We start from the raw sequence: 23,030 nt of genomic DNA on the forward strand, positions 1-23,030 counted from the left end.
ATATATGTGAAAATCAATAAAAATAATTGAATAATAATTTCACGTCCTACAGACCGCCATCTCGTAAAACTCACAGAACTCAAAGAATATTTAATCCAATAGTTTATTCCATTAAAATCATGTAAATTCTGGGACAGCTATTAAGTTTGAAAATGCCCCTGCTGTTCTTTCTTTTTAACCCCACCCCCCACCAAGACACAAGCCTACTGTACCTGCAGGTCTTTGTTGAGGATGCGTCCCATGGCGGGGAAGGAGCCATCATCTCGCTGATGTTTGATGAGCCAGGACTTGGCCGCGCGAAGCTCCTCGGGGTCAATGAAGATGAAACCCCGAGACTGAGCGAAGGACTTCAATACGAACGCTGTCAACCTGGAGGAAGAAGAGATGGAGGGGGGTGAGACAGATAAAGACGGGTGAGGGGAAGGAGATAAGAGAGGAGATATATCAGCTAAGATCCTTTGAAACATGTGCTGACAAATCCCCCCAAAAAACTATCAAGAGTTTGACTGCAATCACTTTTTCAACAGAGTGAGAAGTTTCCCAACCAGTCACACTCTTTCAATCTGTCAACAGAGGAGGAGGAGGGAGGGTGGGGGGCTGACAGAGAAGACTGTAGATGGAGGGATGTTTTTGTCAAAGATAGACGGAGAAAGGGCTGGTATGTATAGACGGATCTGAGGAAATGGAAAAAAGAAAGGGGAGCAGATGGGTGCGGCGGGGTTTGATCACCGCTACAGGATGCGGCAGCTGTGCTCTTGAGAAATGTGAAATCTCACACGGGCCAATCAAGTATCTTTCTGCATGTATGTTGGAGTTTCCCCAAAAGCATTCCGCAACTTATACAAACACCGATCCCAGGGACGAAGGTTGTGAATGTGGCTGGCCTGGGAGTGCAACTGGAAGTTTATGAGCCGTGGTTTTAGTGGGCCATGGTGGAGAAGGACCAGGGGAACCACGGAGAAAGGCCAAGGTCAACCCTGGGGGACACGGCTGAGCTAATAAACACACACTCATCCATAAACAACAGACCTCCCGGTAGTGGTCGAAAGCTGCTGCAGCCTTTGGCCGACAACTCCTCAGTGACAGCGAGACATTCCTTTACAGCGCCCCTGACCACGACGGACTTATAGGAACGAGGCGAGCTGCTTACCGTAAAAAGAAAGTAAGATGGAAATGAGGAAATAAACAAACAGGTCGTGCTCTAGTTTCTAGTAGTGAGAGCACAATCCAAGAAAGAGCACCAGGGGAGACGAGTAGGAAAAAAAGAACTTTGCTCCCATAAAGTGAAACACTAAATCTTCCCTGGCTGGAACCTGGATGTTATTCCTCCCTGGAGACAAAACTAGGGATGAAGCCACAAGCCTGTTGGAATTTTTATAATGTTAAGTAATATTGTGTCACTGGCTTTAAATGTCGGGCCCCAGGGAAAGGTACTGGAGAGTGTAAATATGATTTAGTTTGGGGAAGGAAGGAAGCACTAGACATGCTCACTTCCACCACTCGGCCCTTTGGCTGGCTGGGCTCACCCTCTCCTGATTCCCATATTCTTTCTCCCGTTTTCTAACTTCTATATTCCCTCTGTGAGCTAACCTTATCCAGCTCTGTACTTCAAAGGGTAGATCTGAAGACAATACATGGGTGTGCTCCATGATAAAGCCTAGGTTGACAAGCTTAAATGGGAATGTTATGAGTTGGAAAGTGTTCCCAGCTCCTGTTTTTGCCTTCAACTATTGAGACGTTGCTGGTGTGTTGTTTTGGAAAGCATCCGTCTATCACTTAAAGAGGACCTATTGTGCTTATTGTAAGGTGCATACTTGTATTTTGTGTCTCTACTAGAACATGTTCAAATGTTCAAAAAATGCTTTATTTATTATTCTCATACCGGCTGTGCTGCAGCACCTCTTTTAACCCTCTGTCTGAAACGCTCTGTTTGAGCTCCTGACCCAGTCTGCTCTGATTGGTCAGCTGGCCCACTCTGTTGTGATTAGTGAACTGAAGCAAACTCTTCTGCTCTAACTAGCTTTGTTTGAGGGCGTGCCAAACTAGCCGCTAGGCAGGTATTATGCAAATGTGTTACTTGGTGACATCACCACGTTACGGAAGAAAAGGCGGGACTTCAATCAAGACGTTTCAGGCAGTTCAGGAGCAGTGTTTCTGTGGGGGAGAGTAACTCCCTTTGGCGTGGACTTTGGGCTTTATACCTTTACATGTACAAAAATCCATATAACACACTAAAGGAAAGGGAAAAAACACAAAAGCATAATAGGTCCTTTAACCTTAGATTAAACTGGATTATGCCAACAAGGGTTAACTGCCTTGAGGCTGGTGAAGGTGAAATGATGGATTAGGTGCTACTGCTGCTGTTATTGCAACCGAACTGGGAAATTATGTCAATGATTATACACTAAAGAAAACATAGTTATGAATACTATATTCCATTTCTACTAATAGATCCCCCGCAATGTTACACACTGTTCCTTTAATACAGCAGAAGATATCAGTTCTTTCAATCTCTGGTATTCAGCCCCCTAACCCCGCTAACGCTGTCAGATCAGTCTTTGGGCAGACACAAATGCCATGCCAGCCTCAACATGTAGAGCCAAGGACTGAGACTGTCAGAGAAAATGGAAAAAAAAGAAACTAACCCACTCTTAAAAATAATTATAGAAGGAGGGAGCTCACTTTTGACAAGTTTGTTAAAAGCATTTTTTTAGTTTCCATCTGCACACTTGAGGGCTTCCTTTATTAGAAAATTGTCTTTTTTTTTAACTAGGTTTGTGAGAGAGTTGAGGATGAAGATATACAGTGAGAAATGAGGGGCTGGGTGTGTTGTGTGTACTGGGATAATGGTAGAAGATGGAAAGAAACATTACAAAATCCAAAGCGGTGGTTTTAAACCTCAAGGTTAAGGTTGAAATTGAGGTTATGTTTAGCTACAAGGGCTACAGTTGAGGTCAGTGGTTAGGGAGTGAACGTAGTCGATGAAAAGTCTTCAAAACCGATGCATGTTTGCACAAACCCACACCCGACCACAACGTTGGTCTGTTTTTGCAAAACAGCAGGTCGTTCTCATTCAGCTCAGCATGAAAAGGAGCCAGGGGTTAAAAACATACTCGTCCTCGTCAGTGTCTCCCTGCCTCTGAACTACATGAAGTCAGTGAACTCTCAGCCCGCTCTGTGCAGTGTTAACAGCCTTGGCACCAGAGCTGGCCAGCGCTGCACACCACACCGTCACTGCCAGCCCTTGTCATTACGTTCAATCTTTTCATTAGATCCTGTCAATTTCCACTCAAATACATTTTTACAAGCTGGAATACATTAACACTGCATTACGGCTGCTTTTAAGCATGCAGTAAAATGCGCTGCTCCGCTCGTGAACTCTGGAACCAAAACAAAAGCCGGGCTTGTTTTGGATGCAAACATGTTGTTGATGGATTCATAAAGTGTCTGATGCAGGTTTACGGAAGGTTCACCATCTAAAGTTGTGCCCGCCACAACCCACACTTGTTGCCCCGGGCGCCAAGGAAAACTCCAAACCGCTGCTCGTTACATCCTCATATCCTCTCGCAGTCATCACAGGAAGAGTTCAAGGTTTCCATAGCAGTTTAATGTTACCAATTACACCCAGGTAGTGACTCATTAGGAGGCATGCTCCACTTCTATTAGCTGGACCATGTCAAAAGAAAAGGTGGAGAGTAGGGCTGTCAATCATTGCAAATATTTAATCGTGATTAATCGCAAAATTAATCAAACATTTTATGTTCAAAATGTACCTTAAAGTGAGACTTGTCAAGTATTTAATACTTTAATCAACATGGGAATTGGCAAATATGCTTGCTTTATGCAAATGTATGTATATATTTATTATTGGACATCAATTACCAACACAAAACAATGACAAATATAGTCCAGAAACCCTCACAGGTACTGCATTTAGCATAAAAAATGTGCTCAAATCATAACATGGAAAAATTCAAGCCCAACAGGCAACAACAGCTGTCAGTGTGTCAGTGTGCTGACTTGACTATGACTTGCCCCAAACTGCATGTGATTATCATAAAGTGGGCATGTCTGTAAAGGGGAGACTCGTGGGTACCCATAGAACCCATTTTCATTCACATATCTTGAGGTCAGAGGTCAACGGACCCCTTTGAAAATGGCCATGAAAGTTTTTCCTCACCAAAATGTAGTGTAAGTTTGGAGCGTTATTTAGCCTCCTTCGCGACAAGCTAGTATGACATAGTTGGTAGACAAAGTTAACACGTTATTATTGCATTAACTTTGACAGCCCTGGTCGAGAGCCATTAGGTGAAGTGGCTCCAGACGACTTATAACAGTGTCTCCAATCGCTCGTCTGCAGGGACCAAAGCAGCGTGGGTCCACTCGGTCTGGGTCCACTCGGTGCCACGGATATGAACCCTGATTAACTGCAAATAAACCTTGACAGCTTTGCCCGCCTCAGGGATCCAATTATGCAGTTTGTTTACGATTCTCTGTCGTTTATGTAACCTGCTGTTTCACAGCGTTAGCTCTATTAAATATCATAATACCAACCTCGGCTCATAAATCAACCAGAGGTATGCACATTGTGCGTGGGCCTCAAAATGCAAGCAGTGGAGCTCCTCATTGAGAGCATTGATTTCACTTTTATAAATATCATGAGATGGTTCTGCCTGCCTGCCGGCCCCCGGGAAGTGTAAACCTGAAATAAACACTCGGAAGGAAAAACTAACCAGTGATTTAAACACATCAACAGGAATAGATTAATTTGAGCGCTGAGATGCTGATAAAAACTTCTTTGGCCAGCAACCTATGTCCCAGTTCAAGCTGAAGAATGTGGCTACAGCTAAGCATAGCTTGGCTGGTATGAGTTGTGTAAACTTCGACAGCTACACCTACAATGACTTACCACATACTGCCAGAGGAATCCCTTTCTCCGAAGGCGCTGTAGGATCCATCCTGCCGTTTGTAGGTCAGCTGTCTCTGGTAGCCTGGAGAAGAATAACGAATGGGAGAGCACTTTCAGCAAGAATAGCTCCTCAAAATGAATGAAGAATTACGAAAATGATCTACATACTTCTTCAGGTTTAACAGGCAAGTCTGTACGAAACTCCAATTGAACATTTTCTCTATCCATCACTGCAGATGCTCGCAAAGCATTTCATAGACTCATCACATACTGTGCGTAATGCACACTATAGCAGTGATTCTATAAGATCAATTACTTGAAATGTAGGCTATAAATGCTGTCAAGTTGAGTCCAAATGCAAGTTCAATAAAATCACCCTCTGTTTAAAAGGTAAATCAGTGGTATTAACATGAAATAACATTGCAGATTTCCCCATTGTGGGACTAATAAAAGGATTATCTCATCTCATCTTAACGTGATTCAAATTGAAATGTGTTTTTGTTTAATACTATGAAACAGGCCTGAAGTATTTAGGTTGAAAAGTTTTAGAATACAAATAGTTCCAATGGCATCTAAGAGTACAAATAGTAGTAAGCATTATGCTTAATCAGTGTTACGATTATGAGTCCTTGGAAAATATTCTGCACTGTAAGGGGTCCCCCCGGTCCCAAAAGGTTTGAGAACCCCTGCACTATTCGGCTGTCCTCGACCAAAGAAATTCTTAGTCGACTAACAGTCATACAATTTTTTGAGTTGATTTAATCGACAGATCCGTGAAACAGAGTTTCTCCACAAAGAATCACACAAAAGCACCACTTTAAATCTTGTGTTTAACAGAGATTTGCTGATAAGTTTCTTGGAAATAAGTCATTCAGCATGAAAAAAAGCATAAAAACGACTAATTGACTCAAGAAATCTTAGTCGACTAAGACCAAAACGATCAATTAGTCAACTACTCGACTGAGAGGGGGCAGCCCTAGTACACTAACTGCAAGAGGTGAACTCACCAAAGAAGATATAATACGAGTAAACACATTTTAAAGTAAATTGTATTTAATGTTTTAGAAAAGTGTCAGGGTGTTAAGTAGGAGTTTTTCTTCAAGTTCAGGCAGGAAATGAGAGGCAACGAGGTGAGACTGAACTCTGGGCTGTATTTTACAGGTGGTGCAAAGACTGGCAGGAGCACCACTTCAACATGTGGTATATTTTCCTGACCTTGAAGTGGCCATGCATTTGTTTTTTTTATGCAGTGCACAAAAGAAACTAACAATATTTGATTAATATGGAAATCAGAATACGTTTGTTCCTACTTTACACAACCAGCTGAATTCCCACTTTTAAGGAGGAATTCTTCTGGGATCCTGAGGCTCCGTACACATTTCATCAATTCCTCTGAGTCACAACTTGTTTACACCAATCTGCAGGAGGGCCTATCTCTGATATAGCATGTTAGAAGAGGTACTGAAGGTGAGTGAGTCTTTGTGATGGTTACGTTGAGAAAACAGAGGAGGTGGAGAAAAGATTGGATGCTGAGAAACAACATCCAGCTTCGTGTTCCGATTCATGATCCAAAGTATTTAGTGCCAGTCAGGCCAAAGCTCCTCTGTCAAGAAATCCACAGTTCCACAAACAACAGCCATCCTCCAAGGTAAACTTCACTCCAATAGTTTCCAGAAAACCCAACAACAGCGTCCAACTTGCCAACAATTAGAAAACATTCCTTCCGCTCAGTTTTAAGTCACTCTGCCCAAAGTCGGGCCAGAAGGGATTTGACTTGTTGAGATTCACAGCACACTCTGAGAGCTTAAGTGGCCCATTTGTTTCCTCTGCTTAAAACAGCTGCTGGCTAACTGGAGGTAGGTCGGCAGGGTTTTTGGGAATGCAGCTCATCTTCGGGTACGCATGTCAGCAGTTATCTCACCGGCGACCCAGGCAGGTGAAACATGTGAGGCAATCCTTCATCTCAGTGTCAAATACTGGATTTGTCCAAACAAAGTAGTGCAAGATAACAGTTTGTAAGAGAGAGAGAGCTTCTAGTAAATATTTTTTAAACATTTTGCTGGACATCTTATCCAAACCACATTACAGTGAGTATATCACGAAAACAAACTGTTAAAGGATCAAAATTGCAAGAAATCAATAGTAAAGTAAAGTATTTCTGAGGTTCCGGTGTAGCCAGCGGATATCTGGGCCAAGACTTCCTTTTTCTGTGCTCTGCTCATTGTTTACAGTCCGATTAGCAACTTGAGATGTGAGACTGGAGTTGAAAGACGACGTGTACAACCGTATTGTTTCACAAGTAGCCAGTTTACAAGCTAATTTTAAACTAATAAAAAGCTAATTCATCATCAGATGACAGCCGGTTCCCAGATTGCCTTACGGCCAATGCGATCCGCCTCTTTTGCTCTCCGCATGGACTGTTTACCTGCATTCAACCAAAGCCTGCTCCAACGTGAACGTGAACCAGAATGTTTCCCATGCCAAATTTCTTGTCTCGTTTCCAGGGTAATATTTCTCTGACGTGAACAAGTAAAACTTCTCAGGACAAGTCATAGGATAAGAGGTAAAGAGAGCAACAGAGAGTATTTTTACAGCTTAGTGAGGAGCTCATCTTTAACCCACAGGTATAAGTTTGCATTAAAAGTTTGGTCTAAGGGTGCAACATGTTATGAAAACCAGAATGTGATCTTTACCTTGCAGCAGGTAGTCGGTTGCTTCATTCTCAACCTCGGGGCTGAGCTGTCTGGTCTTCTGCAGGTACTTGAGAACAAAGACGTTGGGGGCAAAGTGGATCATGTTCTGCTCTCCACATCCAAAGGGCAGCCGCAACAGCTTGTCCAGGTTATTAAGAGTTGGACCCATAACATCCCCTGATATGGTGGCACACATACAAACCCATGTAAGCTTTACTGAAGGCTTAGGATGTAGTATAATGGAAGCAGTAGATAATTAGACATCAATATGTACATATGCATACACATAATCAAAGTTTACCAATCATAAATGCAGTGGCCCTCTCAGATCCGGGCACCATGTTGTGTGGGACCCCCAGAGTGAAGGCCTCATTGTGGTTCTCATCAGAGTCTTCCTTCCTCCAGATCTTAAACTCCCCGACTGATCCCCAGCCTGTTGAGAAGCCTATGTGACGCACCTGGATGGACACACAAATTATTATTTTTTTAAATGATCTGTAAAGATAAATCACTGCAACTAGTATATAAATGCCATAAAAAGAGTCAAACCTGTCCGGGGGATTGGCCTGCCCACTGGAGGATCACTGATTCATTGGATGGATGTAAACCGTGCCCCACCTGGAGAGAATAATGCAGACTTTAGAGAGCAACTGGTGCTTTTTTTGGACTCCCTCATACTGAGCACTAATCTGCCAAGTCTTGGTGATGCTAGTGTGATTCACTCACCTCCCGCACACAAACACAAACATACAAACAGACCCACGTAGAGCACATTTCCTCTCTGCGACTAGAGTTTCATTGCGTAATCACATTAAGCTAAAGACCATGCGAGGCCGAGCCCCACGGCTCATTCAACCCAAAATGCCCCCAAGAAAGTAAATGAATCCTATTGGGCCGTGATACGCCGGCTTTGGTGAGCGGTGCGAGTCTAACGCTGGGGCTGGGGAGCAGTGTGCCAGCCAGAGAGGGCCATGCGAGGACCAGGCCATGGATCACTGGGTGTCCTCAGTGACATCAGCCCGTTAAGCGTGACCTTACAGGGACGCAAGCCAGTAAAAGTGGCGCCAGTCCTCCTAACACACAGACCCCATGGCCTGCTGAGTCCTTTTCACTCTCTTCTCTTTGTTTCGGAGCATCCGCTTATGATCTGAACACAAATCTGTTGCACTAGTTAGTGCAGGATATTTCATCATGCTATGTCGACGACAGTCAATTAATCGCTGCCAATCTATCACACTAAACCAGTACATATATTTATCCAACCCCCTGACCTGCGAGAGTTTCTTCGACAGTTCCTTTATCTCCTTACCTGTACCACGCCTCCCTTCCAGCTGATCCAGAAGCTGCGGAACTCATCCCAGGAGAGGATGCCTGGCGTGGCGGCGCTGATCAGGGGTTCGCCCATCTTGCCCAAGGAGATCCAAGAGCGGGTGTTTTGCCTGCCCCCAAGTACGATCTCTAGCATCTCTGCGCTGTCGTGAGGGCTGGCGGAGAGGGCAAAATGGGCGTCGTTGTGGGTCTTCACTGCCACTTGGAACTGATTCATCTTGGCCGGCTTTTTCACATACTGATACTCGTACTTGTTGGGGGTGGAAATGTGGATTCTCTCTGAGAATGGAAATATTAAATACAGTTAGGCACATAGGTTTAGTGTTGACATTATGCATACATCAATTTGAGAATTAGGGAGATGATACAGCAGGAAAACTATGATGTCCCATTGGTCTCTTGAAAAAGTATTAATGATATCAGGAATAGATTTCCGCACTGACCATTGGGACAGAAGAAGACACTGTAGGTGTATTCCCTGGGAAGGCCTTCTGGCTGCAAGGAGAGTGAGAGGAAACGTGATTAACAGATTGACAGATTATCTCAACACAATTCTAACCTAATGTTGAATAAATAATATACAGTATATAAAGCAAATCTTCTTTATCAAGTGACATTGATCAATATCAGCTCTCTTACCTCCACGTCGACAGTCCTGCGGACAAAATCCAGGCCGATTGGGGTCCTTTTATCGTCCATGTCGTTGCCCGTTTTGCCCGTCTGGAATCCATCTGAACAGCAGCTTGGTTCGCTGTAGGCAATAGCACGGGCTATCGGGGCGGCAGAGAACAAAATTTCCTTATTTAATTTATGTCACGGCAAAATGTCACCCCTTTGGTTGTATAGTGTGTCTGCGGAGTGACGCCCAAAGCCAATTGCTAGGTCCTTAAAGAGCCTGAAGAACATATGAAGGCGGTATTGCTCTCCAAAGCCACAAGACTTTCAAGTTTTACCCACTCAGAAGAAATTTGAAGTTTGAGTTATTGTCCCCGACGTTTATATGCAGTATGTGCTATTAAATAAAATGCTCACAGTAAGGCCGGGAGCACTGGGGATGAAGGACAAGCCCTTTAAATCTGTCTGCCCAGAGTTGGTTGGTAGTTGTGACACTTCAAGTTGTTTATTATCATTATAAAGAGTACTTGTAACAACTCAGCAATATTGTTTTGACCTTTGCCAATCTAGACATTGAGGCTCATCCTATATGATGTACTTAAAGGTTGGGTCGGTAATGCTGAGAAACCAGCAAGAGTCCACTAGAATTAAAAAATGATCCGACCGGGAAAAAAACAGCCCAGTGTTGCCAACTCTTTTCCGCTAAAAGTAGCTAGCAGCACCAGCTCCAAAAGTCACTAAATCTAGTGAGAAAGTCGGCAAAACTGACAGTCTGTTGCTTCAGGTCTTCTTCCAAAGCCACTCCCCTCAAATTATCATAATGAACGTAAACAGCTATTGTTAGTGCTCACAGCTGTCAAGCTAGCAGCTTGTGGAAGACACCCTTGACAAGCAATGAGTGCACGGACAGAGTGCGCACAGGTAAGCAGACAGGTAACCCGTCCAATCATTACATTCGGGCCGAATGAAATGATTGGACTGGTTTATTTACAGTCCTGCGACAGCCACAGATACCGGATATTTTTCTTTTTTTTTTGTCAGAGCATTTGATTTATTGATTGCTGTCGGGATGTAATGAGAGTTTCAACTAATATAACAGAAAATTATTTGAACAGCACTACCAACCCTACCTTTAAAAGTCACTCTTTATGGGGAGATTTAATAAATATACATATATATATACTGTATATATACAGTATATCATAACAATGTTGGCAAATTGTCAAGAGATTTGGAAAAAAACGTCAAACGTCACTAATACCTGGCTATGGTCACGTCTCTAATGTCATTAGCGGACATCAACATACGTTACACAGGACAAACATGTCTGTAAGAGGACTCCCAGTTCTCTTGCTGGGGAGCACATTGGAAATATGGCCCTGTGCCAGTGGCGTCTCTTTGTGTGTGTGTACTGAGAGGGAAACACAAGGGGCCAGGGGACTAAGAGTGGGGCCATGGGGGGCCCATTGACCGCCAGTGACCTGCAAACTCATCAACATGCCACTGAGTGTCACAGCACAGCTCTGGTTGCTCCCCCACTGCTGGCCTGCTTTGTTCTCACATGCGTTGTGGAGGGGACTGGTTGTAACCGTGGGTGGGTGACCAGATCACACACAGCTCGGCCCCTTTGGCCAGCGGAGCTCTCTTAAGTCAAAGGCTTGCCTTTTTTGTGAGGCATCACACTGAGCGTACTAATGTCCTCGTGAAAGGCTGCTGTTTCTTTCAAGTGCTACGCCACTTAAGAATTCAAATAACGTTATTTCCATGATACAGCACAATCTCATGTGTATTGTTTACATTAGCATCAAAACTCTGAAGCACGCCATCAAAACAAAGGCTGAGCCGGCCTCCTTTCTGATCATGAGCCCGAGACAGGGATTGTGGGATATAAGAATAGCTCATCCTAGATTGTTGCAATAATTTAACTTTACTTTAAGGGATAGTTCGGGTGTTTTGAAGAAGGGTTGTATGAGGTACTTATCCATAGTCAGTGTATTACCTACAGTAGATGACAGTCAGCACGCCCCCAGTTTGGAGAAGCAGACAGGAGTATCGACACAGAAGCAAAGCAATGTACTGCTGTGGACGGGGCCAGCAGCAATTGTATTTTAGTCACCTAAAAAAATCCCTTTATCTTGCCGTCCATCAGGGAAGTGGACTGAGAGTGAAACTTCAAAGCCACCAGACTCCGTTGCCAAAAACAGTATAGATAAGTTTCACTTTCAGTTCAGTTCCCTGTCGGAAAACATTCTAAATGTAGCGTAAACTTAAATTAATACAGATTTTTTTAGGTGAGCCTTTCTTTTAGGTGGTTAAAATATAAGTACCTCATACAACCCCACTTCAAAACACCCAAACTATCCCTTCAATGTCTTTAAATAACTATGAAGTTGCTGTGTTGCTAGTAATACAACTGTTTATTGTATCTATTATACTGACACACAGTGAAAATGCCTGGAAAGTGTTTTTCCAAGTGTTGCAAATAGTGATGATATCTGGCCAATTTACCTGCCCTTTGACCTTTGCCTTGCAACTGCCATGGCATTATGAGAAAATGTGCACAGGATAATGTTAAAACCCTAAAACCCTGCCCATAAAAGTATTTAAAAAGATGGAATACAATAGAGAAATCAAGAATCCTTATTCATTTTGGATTAGCACTAGCTCCAAAAACTGCTTAATCTGGCAAGAAAGTCACCAAGACAGCAACACTGACAGTCCGTCCCTTCGGGCCTCCCTCCAAAGCCACTCCTACAAAATTATCATTATGAATGTTAACAACCATAATGTAACATAATCACAGCTGTCATGATAGCAGCTTGTGGAAGACTCATCCAATTACGCAATTACTGCATTAAGCAGGTTTATTACAGTCCTGCGACAGCCACAGATACCGGATTTTATTTTATTGTTTTTGGTCAGAGCATTTGATTTATTGTTTGCTGTCGGGATGTAAAGAGAATTTCAACAAATATAGTAAAAAATGTATTTGAACAGCACTACCAAATCTACCTTTAAAGGGTTTTTGGGGGGAGTTTTCTCCAAATCGAGGGTCTGAGGACAGAGGGTGTCGTATGCTGTACAGATTGTAAAGCCCCTTGAGGTGAATTTGTTAAATATGCAATATAAATAAAATACCTGTGATGTTTGCAGACCCCAGTTCAGTGAAAGACAACACAATGGATGTCGGCGTCGCCTCTCCGGGAGCAACACACTTCTTCCTTGTGAGGTGGTGCTTTCCAGGGTGGCCAATGAACTTTATGCCTTTCGGAACTGAGACTTTCACATGAACCTGTGAGAGGAGAGGAGAGGAAGAGACAAATCAGAGGCAATTGATCTCCTCTGACAGGCTACGATGACATCATTTGTGCCGGCACGCCCCTCCTCCCTCATATAGCGTGTTCTCCTCAAAGCTCCGAAAGCGAGGGGAGAAATTTTAAATCACATTGTGGATTTTCCATGCTGACTGACTCATGCTTCTCAAGCTCCCCAAAGGATTAAGTTCCACTCATCGTCCAATTTTCACAGAGGGCTCGGTAACGCAGAGGGATCTTTTAACTGTTCTTTATCCACACGCCACAAGTCGTAAATAACGGAGCAGAAAATATAGGAATCACATGTTGCCGGGGTGGACATCAAAGGAAAGGCTACTCTGGTTTGTATATTCTCCGAACATGACATCAGGGCAGCACACGCACAGGCCTTTTAACAGGCTCATCTGCAAACATCATGATGTCATCCGTGTGGAGCGCAGGATGGACCCATTTAAGGCCAAGACGGAGCGTAGAGGGCTAAAACATACTTCTGAGCTAATCTCATAATTTCACATTACAAACCTGTGCTTCCTTTGGCCACCATTTCCAGTCCCTCAGTATCCCTCTGCCTGCCTACCTACATCATTCAATAAGAAGCCTTGTCTCTTTCATCACACTGGTTTGACATTAAGCCGGTTCTGCTAAATGAACTAAAACTTTAAGGGCTATCGCAGTAGTTTACATGTTTTAGCCCATCACCTATATGAAGCACACAGCCCGTTCTCACTCCCAGGGCGTCAAATACCGACACTTTGTCAAGGCCATCAGCGTGTGATACCATCGCACAAGGCACCCTTTAGCGGCGGTATGAGACGCACCGAGAGCTATACATTAACTACAATGTAAACCCATACGCGCCAACAGTAAACACTCAGAGAAAGTGCGCTGGGAGTGGATGGGTTTGTGTCCCATGCGTTAAATGTTACAATCAGCTGTTCGTTCGTGTCCCATGTTCACAATGTTCAGTTTCATTTTCACTTTACAAACGTAGTCGTTTTAAGACCAACCATGTAGTTTTTTCCTAAACCTAACTAAGTGGTTTTGTTGCCTAAAACTAAAGTGACGCCGAGGGGCATGAAAAAGCGGCAGACAGGTTTATTCATGTCATTACACTGCAAAAATCAACTTAACACTTCAGACAAGTCACTTTTTTTGCAAGTTATTTGTTTGTTTGGCAGCTTTTTTTCTTTGACCTTCTCCCTCTGCAGTGTTTATGTATCTTTATTTTTCTTTGTTTTCCTGTTGTACAGCACAAAACATCCACCAATCTCGCTGCACAAACAACCAACTTCCACAGATTTCTTCCAAAACAAACACAGCAGTAGTAGTTTGTCGTTTGTGCCTGACTGGAGTAACCTCAGATAACCTCAATGTTTAGTTGGTAAAAACACTATTCCAGAGTGAGAACCACACAGGATGTAAAATATTTGAGCAAGCGGCCCCAGAAACAGTAGCAGTAAAGGTGATGGTAGTATAGTAGGAGTTGCAGCTGTCATAGTAGTAGCAATAATACCAGTTGCTGTATTGACGTATTAGTAATAGCAGTATGTACTGTATGTATAATGTGGGTTTATTTCTCCTAGTTGCACACTCCATTTATTTAGTCAGTGATGTGTAAAAGGAACAAGAAACTTCTGTCTAATTGATGGCTTTTCTAACAATTTTGATCAATTTCCTATCAGCCCTTTCTTTGTTGATGACAACTCCCACTTTCCTTCCAGGAAGGGTGTAGACTTTCAGTGTGTCTTCTCTGACACATATGAAGTAGGCAGCGACTTCTTTTCACTTGACAGTGAGGAATTTGACCAGCAATGCATGAAGAACATTTTAATGCACACGTTATCCGCACACGTAAGTTCAATTGAAGACCTTTTCAATACCACATAAAAAGCAATTTAATACATATTTCACCATCAAACCTGTCGAAGTATGAAAGTATGATGGAAAACCAGTAGGGGCAATATGAATTATTTATTATTTATTACACAGCTTTGTTGAATACTTGATTCTGATTGGTCAATCACGGTGTTCTGCGATCTGTATTTCTTTATAGTAGACAGTTGCTATGAGCACAGTTCTGAAGTCGGACTCTGGCGGACCGTTTTTGTGTCAAATTATTGATTTCAGAAGTAAGTAGCCGTGTAATAAGCGGGATAATGTACAGCTATAATAATATAATATAATATTTATTATATTATAGAATCAGCAGTATATAACAATAATTCCTAATGATATAATTAATTTAGTTGGGTGCTTTGAGGACAGGACAAGGGTGCCGAAAGATTTATCATATCATTGTTCATTTATTGTGCATTTTTTATGTTTCACGACCTTTTCATTAAGTATGTTTTACGTAATGTTTTCAACATATCAAAACAGAAGAATAAAGCCCATATTATAACCAGTGTTGGGTGGCTCGGGGTGCCATGACAACAAAAAAAATCTTTTGGGATCCACTGGATTAACCAATTGAAAATGATTCATTAATTTAAGTTAATTCAAGTTATGAGATGATGAGCTTTATACAGAGCTTGCTACAGGTCTGATGGTGCTGACTGAAAGCACAATCCGTTGTCACAAAAAACTCACTTTTAGTTTATAGGAGTGTGATGAACCCAACAGCCTGCAATAAGATACAAAAACACTTTAAAACTAAGGCAAGAGTAAAATATTTAAGGCATTTGTCAATTAAATCTAAAAATGTTTACTACCTTCTAAGAGCTTTTTTGAGGAAACTGAATTCAAAGCTTTTTTTTTTTACTTTTCAAGACTTGCAGATAATAGGTAATGGGCTAAAGTTAAGCTCTATCCCTGTGGTAGAGGTGGTACCCTCGTCGTCTTCAGAAATATGGTTGAGATAAAGAGTGTGAAGTTTCTACTGTGTGAAGGCGACTGCGATTGCACACATGCTGCACTGTGGAAACTTGTTTCCTGCCCATCTGCCGCCTCGTTCATCATCTTACCTCAGAGCAGGTTGGCAGGTAGTTGTAGACAGTGAGGGGAACTTTGGTCTGCTCCCCTCTGATTAAGCTGTAGGGCAAGGTGAAGTCAACGAAGAAGGGTTTGAAGGTACGAAGCTCCGCTCTCTTCGCTAAGCCCAGACCCTTTTCCTCCGACAGGCCGACAGCTTCCGTCACCCACGTGGTGATTGAATCCGGCACCTCCAGTTTCAGCTCAGCTTCCCCGGTTTCAGAGCTGGAAGTGACACACGTTGAGACACAACTTGAGTGGAGTTGGAGAGTGAATTAAAAAAAATTTTTTTTTTAGCATCCTTTCATGGTTTTATACAACATGAGCAATAAAAAGCCACAGACTACAAGGACGCGCTTGATGAATCACCGCAGATCACTTTTATGTTAGCAACACCTGTGTCAACACCAACACCTGCACCGATGTAACTACAGCAAACACTCTGAAACGGATAGGTGTGAGGGACAGTCAGGTGTTGACCCCATCTGTTTCTTTGGATCAAATGGACTGAGCTCATTATTGGCAACGCATATTTAATGTTGGTGTTGGCAAACCGTCGCAGGGCATAATAAACCTGAAAAACTCCATGTACGCCCTTCCTTTTGATCAAAGTTGCCCAAAAATCCACTTTAATAGACTTTTTAAGGGAAATCAGAGCTTTAGACTTCGCAGGAAATTAGGCAGAGCTGAAGTCCCATCCAAAGGAATCAAGCATATGGAAATCTATGGGCAGTTCATTTATATTGGCTGAAAATGAATGGAAGGAGCTGTTGAGAAAGTGACAGTCCGTTCCAAGATCGCCCAATTTAAATGAGGCACATTCACACCCGGAGGGGGGAAACGCTGGACGCCGCTGAAACATCAGGCTCGACTCGCACCTTTCCTCTCCTCGCTCGCTTCCATCTTCACTCTCTCCTCTCCAGCACCTCCTTTCTCATCTCAACTTCCCTTCCACCTTTCTTATTCTTCTTACTGGGGCTGCAACTAACGGTTATTTTTCATTGTCGATTAATCTGTCGATTATTTTCTCGATTATTTTCTCGATTAATTGATTAGTTGTTTGCTCTATAAGATGGTGAAAAATGTCGATCAGTGTTTCCTAAAGCCCAAGATGACGTCTTCAAATGTCTTATTTTGTCCACAACTCAAAGATATTCAGTTGATTGTCAAAGAGGAGTTAAGAAACCCGAAAATATTCACATTTAAGAAGCTGGAATCAGAGAATTATGACCCTTTATTTCTTAAAAAATTACTCAAACTGATTAATCGATTATCAAAATAGTTGGCCATTAATTTAATAGTTGACAACTAATCGATTAGTCGTTACAGCTCTAGTTCTTTCCTATATCTTTCTCTTCACACCTCCTTTTTTCTTTCTTCTTCATGTATTCTCGTCTCCTCTTACATTTCATGAATGTTTCTTTCCTTTTGTCTCCTGTTTGTTTCATCCTTAAAGGTTTTTGTATGTTTTAGGGCTTGTCAATTAATCTGTTGATTATTTTCGCGATTAATCGATTAATTGTTTGGTCTATAAATTGTCAGAAAATGGTGAAAAAGGTCAATCAGTGTTTCCCAAAACCCAAGATGACATCCTCACAACTCAAAGATATTCAATTTACTGTCACAGAGGAGTAAAGAAACCACAAAATATTCACATTTAAGAAGCTGGAATCAAAGGACTTTGATTTTTTCTTTCTTCTTATAAAATGACTCAAACCAATTAGTCGATTATCAAAATAGTTGGCGATTATTTTTCTTCTCTTCCAATTCAATTCAATTCAAAAGGGCTGTATTGGCATGAGAAACATACGTTTACATTGCAAAAGCCAGTGTGAAATAAAAACAAAAAATGTACGTTCAATAAGTAAAGACCTACTAGAATAAAGAAATGTGTATACAGGGCTGTGTAACGTTGCGACATTAAAGCATGTAACTTAGTAAAGTTGATTTAAGATAAAAATAGAGAAATGTAGACATTGCAGTTAAAAAAATATACAAATAAGTGAGAACTGTGTAAACACTGCAACATTTAAAGAGATGTATTTATAGGTATGTGATCTCTATGTATGTACAGTGTAGTGTGTCTAAGTACAGAGATCACAGTGCAAATGGTCAGCTTCCCCTCTCCACTCCATTTCTCTATTCTCCTAGAACTAGATTGTGACTAAATCCCATATAAGTATAGACAATCTGGTGCACCTGATATTTCTAGCCGCAGGCATGTACCACACACACAAAGTGAAATATTTATACAAAGATTTAAATACCTGACGTTGAGGCAGTGCCACACCCAAGTCTCTGGGAAAAATGTGCGCCTCCGCTTCTCTGCTCTGCAACCAAAACACAGGCTGACATCAATAACAGGTTTCAGCTGCTCACAATAAAACAACACCATAATTGCACCGCGCTGACGTTGTCTCAAGGTCACGTCATGTGTTTAATGTTCATCACTAGAATGGGAAGTATTCGTGGCATTAAGGAATGCAGACCTCAACTATGGACAAGCTAACAAAACTCATTTCATTTGTCATGAAAAACATTACTCACTTTGGAGACCTTATTCAACCCAGGCATGACAAACACTGAAATGTGTATTACTAAGGTATAACTCTCAGGAGTATTACGTAATCATTGCTCTCTCATGGGTTTGCTATAAAACTAATGTTTTTTAGTAACTGTGTGTGGTCCAGTCAAAGATCACAGTAGATTTTCATCATGTTTTCTGCCATTCGGCATTAAGGAGAGTGGAATAAGTAGCTCAAATAACAGGACCCTTAATGGTTCGAGAGACCATCCTGACACGTACAGTAAAGGGGCTATCCTAACAAAGAAAGCTGATATAGGCTGTGGTTTATATAGCCACTTTAACTTTGTTAATCACGATTTATCGCAACTTAATCTCACATTTTTTATCTGTTCAAAATGTACTTTAAAGGGAGATTTGTCAAATATTTAATATTCTTATCAACATGGGAGTGAGCAAATATAGTGCTTTATGCAAATGTATGTATATATGTATTATTGGAAATCAATTAACAACATGACAAATATTGTACAGAAACCCTCACAGGTACTGCATTTAGCATAAAGAATATATGCTCAAATCATAACATGGCAAACTCAACAGCTGTCAGTGTATCAGTGTGCTGACTTGACTATGACTTGCCCCAAACTGCATGTGATTATCATAAAGTGGGCATGTCTGTAAAGAGGAGACTCGTGGGTACCCATAGAACCCATTTTCATTCATATATCTTGAGGTCAGAGGTCAAGGGACCCCTTTGAATATGGCCATGTCAGTTTTTCCTCACCAAAATTTGGGGCGTTATTTAGCCTCCTTCACGACAAGCTAGTATGACATGGTTGGCACCAATGGATTCTTTAGGTTTTCTAGTTTCAGGTTTTTGAGCTTGGTACAACCTCCGAAAGATCAATTGTGTTAACGCTTTAAAGAAATTTGTGGCATTAAAACAAATTTGCGTTAATGCGTTAATATCGTGTTAAATTTGACAACCCTGACATTTATATTTAGAAACTCCTTTTATCAACTTTTAGTTTAAAAATGATGAACTTTCTGAGCTTTTTATATCAGTTAAGAACACGTTTCAAAGAGCCACACCACAGTTAGAATCGGACAATTCAGTTCAGAGTGGTTAGTTGACGCCCAGAGACGACCTCTGACCCCTCATTTACCTGGGTGTGGGTCGAGAGTGCATGGCAGCCACTAAGGTGGAGGTGTGCGGCTGGAAGGCGGGAACGGCCTCGTCTGTGTACATGCCTCCGCTCTGCCGGTGGTTTAAACTCACCATATCTGTCATCACAACCAGCCCTGTTTCCTGTGTTAAACATACAGAGAAATAAAAACACACAATGATGACTATTTTTTTTATCCCTGCACCGTCACTGTGGGCTCTTTAACTAAGTGTGTGATCTCACTGAGAAAGCGAAGCGTGCGTCCTTGGTGATGTCCCAGTGCCATGGGAACACAGAGGAGCGCCGCCGTCTCTTTGATGACAGCCCGGGCCACCAGAAGTGTCCGTCGTCTTTAGGAATGCCGAAGGCATCCGAAACGTCAAAATCTGCCAGCTCTTTAAACACCTGCCCAGAGGAAACGCATTCGTTTAGTTGTTTTAAGATAAACAACAGTTAAAGGGGACATATCATCTCATTTTCTGGTTCATACTTGTATTTTGGATTTCTACTAGAACATGTTTACATGTTTTAATGTTAAAAAAACACATTATTTCACTCATACTGTCTGTCTGAATATACCTGTATTCAACCTCTGTCTGAAACGCTCCGTTTTAGCGCCTGTCTCTTTAAGACCCCCTCCTGAAAAAGGCCAGTCTGCTCAGCTAGTGGGAAAAATATGGTGCACCTTTGCAAAAGTAGCTCTCAAACTGTGAGCGGTATATTGAATCACATGTTTTCTGAATCTAGGCAACCCACAAAAAACAGACTGGTTTGTCTTATTTCAGAGTTTGTGGATTGGTAGACAATCTAGATACCCTAATGTATGTGAACAAGCTCTGAAAAAGTGAGTTTTTCATGATATGTCCCCTTTAAGACTTAATAAAAGATGAAGCCACACTTTAAGGTTGACTTAATGATAGTGAAACGTCAGTGTAAACTTAGCACTGACCTTGTCTGGACTGAGCTGGAAGTCGGGCTTTAATAGATAAAGGCTCTTATCCACCGTGGCCACACACACACAGGAGCCTTTTTCTCCTCGGACGTGGAGGGTCACGGGGTCCCCTGGCATGGACTCATTAGATGACAGAGAGACGGACACCTGCAAACCAAACAACACAATTCAACAGACGATACCATAACATGAGCATTGCTATGGAGCAGCATGCATTTATACAAGAAGTTGTGTAGTCCACAATATTTTAGGAATGCGACTAACGATTATTTTCTCGATTAATTGATGAGTGTTTTCGTTTATAAAATGTCAGCAAATGGTGAAAGATGTCGACAGATTCATTAAACACTGAGTCTATAACATGTCAGAAAAGAGTGTAAAATGCCAATTTTCTAAAACAAATCCTTACATTTGAAAAGCTGGAACCAACAATAGGCATTTTTTCCTGATAAATGACAAAATAATTATTAAGAGTTGTTGGTTAATTTTCTGTTGATCTTCTAATTAATTAATTGTTGTGTTGGGATGTGAGATGTGGTCAGGTTTCTCCCGTTTTGGACGTTGCACGGCTATTCTTGTCGTGGTGAGGATGAACTGATGGAACAACAGGGACCATGATGGAAATAAGTTGTGTTATCCCTGACAATGTCTTATACGATTGTATTTTCACTGCTGTATTTTGAATTTTGTCAAATAAACTAAACTAAAATTGACTAAATGTTTCAGCACTAGTTGGCAGTGTTGCCTGTTCTTTTTTTTTGTATCAAATACTGTAGACGAACATTCAATCCTATAGTGTTAAACTGTAAGATGTGGTGGGAAACATAAGGACAGGAGAGTGGAAAACTACAGGCTCTGAGAGAGGGAGGGGATGGTGAGAGTCGGCCGTAAACTTTCACACATCAAAAACTATTTTTCAGCAGCGCGCAGTCACAAATTAGCCCCGTTAATCGGTTCCGCTGCCCTCCTTTCACCACTCTGTAACCTGTCATCCTCTGCTGTCACGACCCCACTCATCTGCCTGCGGCCTGCATGGCCTCTGTCTCATCATGCCCTCACAACCTCCTCCTCCTCCTCCTCCTCCTCCGACACACACACACACACACTCAGAGTGTTGTAATGGCATACCAGGGAGCTGTAAATACTTCAGGGAGTTAACTCCACCTAATGCAGGCAGGAACTGGGGAGCTCTCCCAGGCCAACACAGCTGTTTGTTTACAGACATTACACTGTGGACAGAGCTGGTGCATGGATACTTGGACTCGGCTCCAAAACGTATACAGACTTTTTCCAGGTTTTTATTAATTATTACATAATAAAGCTATTTTTAAAATAACTAAGTCACATCCAACATCAATGTTTGGGCAAGGAACTTACTCCTTAATGTGGGTTAATATGGGGTAATAAAAGTTATTACAGATTAAATGATTTTCTCTGGATAAATTAAAGTTCATAAAGACGATTTTGTCTATTCTGTTTTCATTAGGGTGACTAATCGGTCGTTTTTTTTTTGTTGATTAGTAATTTTTTACGCTTTTTCATGTTAAATGACTTATTTCCAAGAAACTTATGAGCACATCTCTGGTAAACACAACATTTGAAGTGGTGCTTTTGTGTGATTCACAGCCCTAGTTTTCATCATGTTGTAGTAAATACTGCTGATACAAACCATATATCACTGTACAGCCCTTCTGTGTGTAGTGAACCACTGGGCAGGGGAAAGCAGGGAATAACACTATTTTTACTATGCACATTGAAGCCTTATGTTTCAAGATAATGCAAACCTGGTTCTCAAAGACGGGCTGGATAGGGATTTGCAGACTGTCCGTGACGCCTTCGCCGTTTTCCCTCACGTAGTAGACCAGCAGGCGGCTGAGCGGTGCCATGCTGTGGCTGACAGGAAAGCGTAGATACGATACGCAGCTGTCCATCTCAGCCTGGGAGGACGAGGAGGAGCCTGCAACACCTGGCAGAGTAACGGTGACACAGTCTTCATAAAGACTATCTGATGTTAAAGACATCTGTGATAAAGATGCTGGGACACTGTATCATACTCTATCAAAAGAACAGAGTATGTGATGCTTTCATAAAGTTCTGGCCTGCTGACGATCAAACTACTAAAAAACCTCTTTAGGCTTAATGCTCAGATATTTTAGCTTCTAGCACATGCTGCTGAGAATAAAAAAAAAAAAAACAGGCCTCCTAAAAAGTTTTTTCTGTACATCTTAAATCTATTAAAATCCAGGGGATAAAAACCTACAAACCTGAGGCAGAAGGAGGCAGCTGGGTGGTGTGAATGTTCTTGTCAAAGGTGACGGTGGCCCTTTTCCCACGATGCAAGGCCGTCAGGTTGGCTGGTTGTTGGCCCGACAGGATGATGTTCCCCCTGGATGCCACCTCGTAGTGGAGGGTGAAGTTACAGGGACAGGTGGATTTGAAAGCAACTTCTGCTTCTTGACCGACCTACAGTATATGCATGCAGAGGGATGAAAATATGTTGACGTTAACATGTTACTGTGGCATTATATTATTATTTTTTTAACACTTTATTCGAT

At 42.0% G+C, this 23,030-nt stretch overlaps 1 protein-coding gene across 1 annotated transcript in view; it reads right to left on the bottom strand.

Annotated features, from left to right (window-relative positions):
• Nucleotides 1-23,030, bottom strand: part of cpamd8 (C3 and PZP like alpha-2-macroglobulin domain containing 8) — a 54,331-nt gene that overhangs the window by 20,324 nt on the left and 10,977 nt on the right. Inside the window, exons 14-29 of the mRNA XM_037769777.1 lie at nt 22,740-22,938; nt 22,260-22,441; nt 20,473-20,622; nt 19,767-19,928; nt 19,524-19,666; nt 18,098-18,160; nt 15,824-16,055; nt 12,685-12,838; nt 9,571-9,701; nt 9,375-9,426; nt 8,912-9,210; nt 8,152-8,220; nt 7,904-8,060; nt 7,603-7,779; nt 4,910-4,991; nt 213-369 (exon numbers count right to left, since the gene is read on the bottom strand). Of these exons, the coding sequence (XP_037625705.1) occupies nt 213-369; nt 4,910-4,991; nt 7,603-7,779; nt 7,904-8,060; nt 8,152-8,220; nt 8,912-9,210; nt 9,375-9,426; nt 9,571-9,701; nt 12,685-12,838; nt 15,824-16,055; nt 18,098-18,160; nt 19,524-19,666; nt 19,767-19,928; nt 20,473-20,622; nt 22,260-22,441; nt 22,740-22,938 (2,409 nt within the window). The remainder of the gene's footprint in view (nt 1-212; nt 370-4,909; nt 4,992-7,602; nt 7,780-7,903; nt 8,061-8,151; nt 8,221-8,911; nt 9,211-9,374; nt 9,427-9,570; nt 9,702-12,684; nt 12,839-15,823; nt 16,056-18,097; nt 18,161-19,523; nt 19,667-19,766; nt 19,929-20,472; nt 20,623-22,259; nt 22,442-22,739; nt 22,939-23,030) is intronic.

The sequence above is a fragment of the Sebastes umbrosus genome, chromosome 5 (assembly GCF_015220745.1).
Source record: "Sebastes umbrosus isolate fSebUmb1 chromosome 5, fSebUmb1.pri, whole genome shotgun sequence".
Classification (NCBI taxonomy): domain Eukaryota; kingdom Metazoa; phylum Chordata; class Actinopteri; order Perciformes; family Sebastidae; genus Sebastes; species Sebastes umbrosus.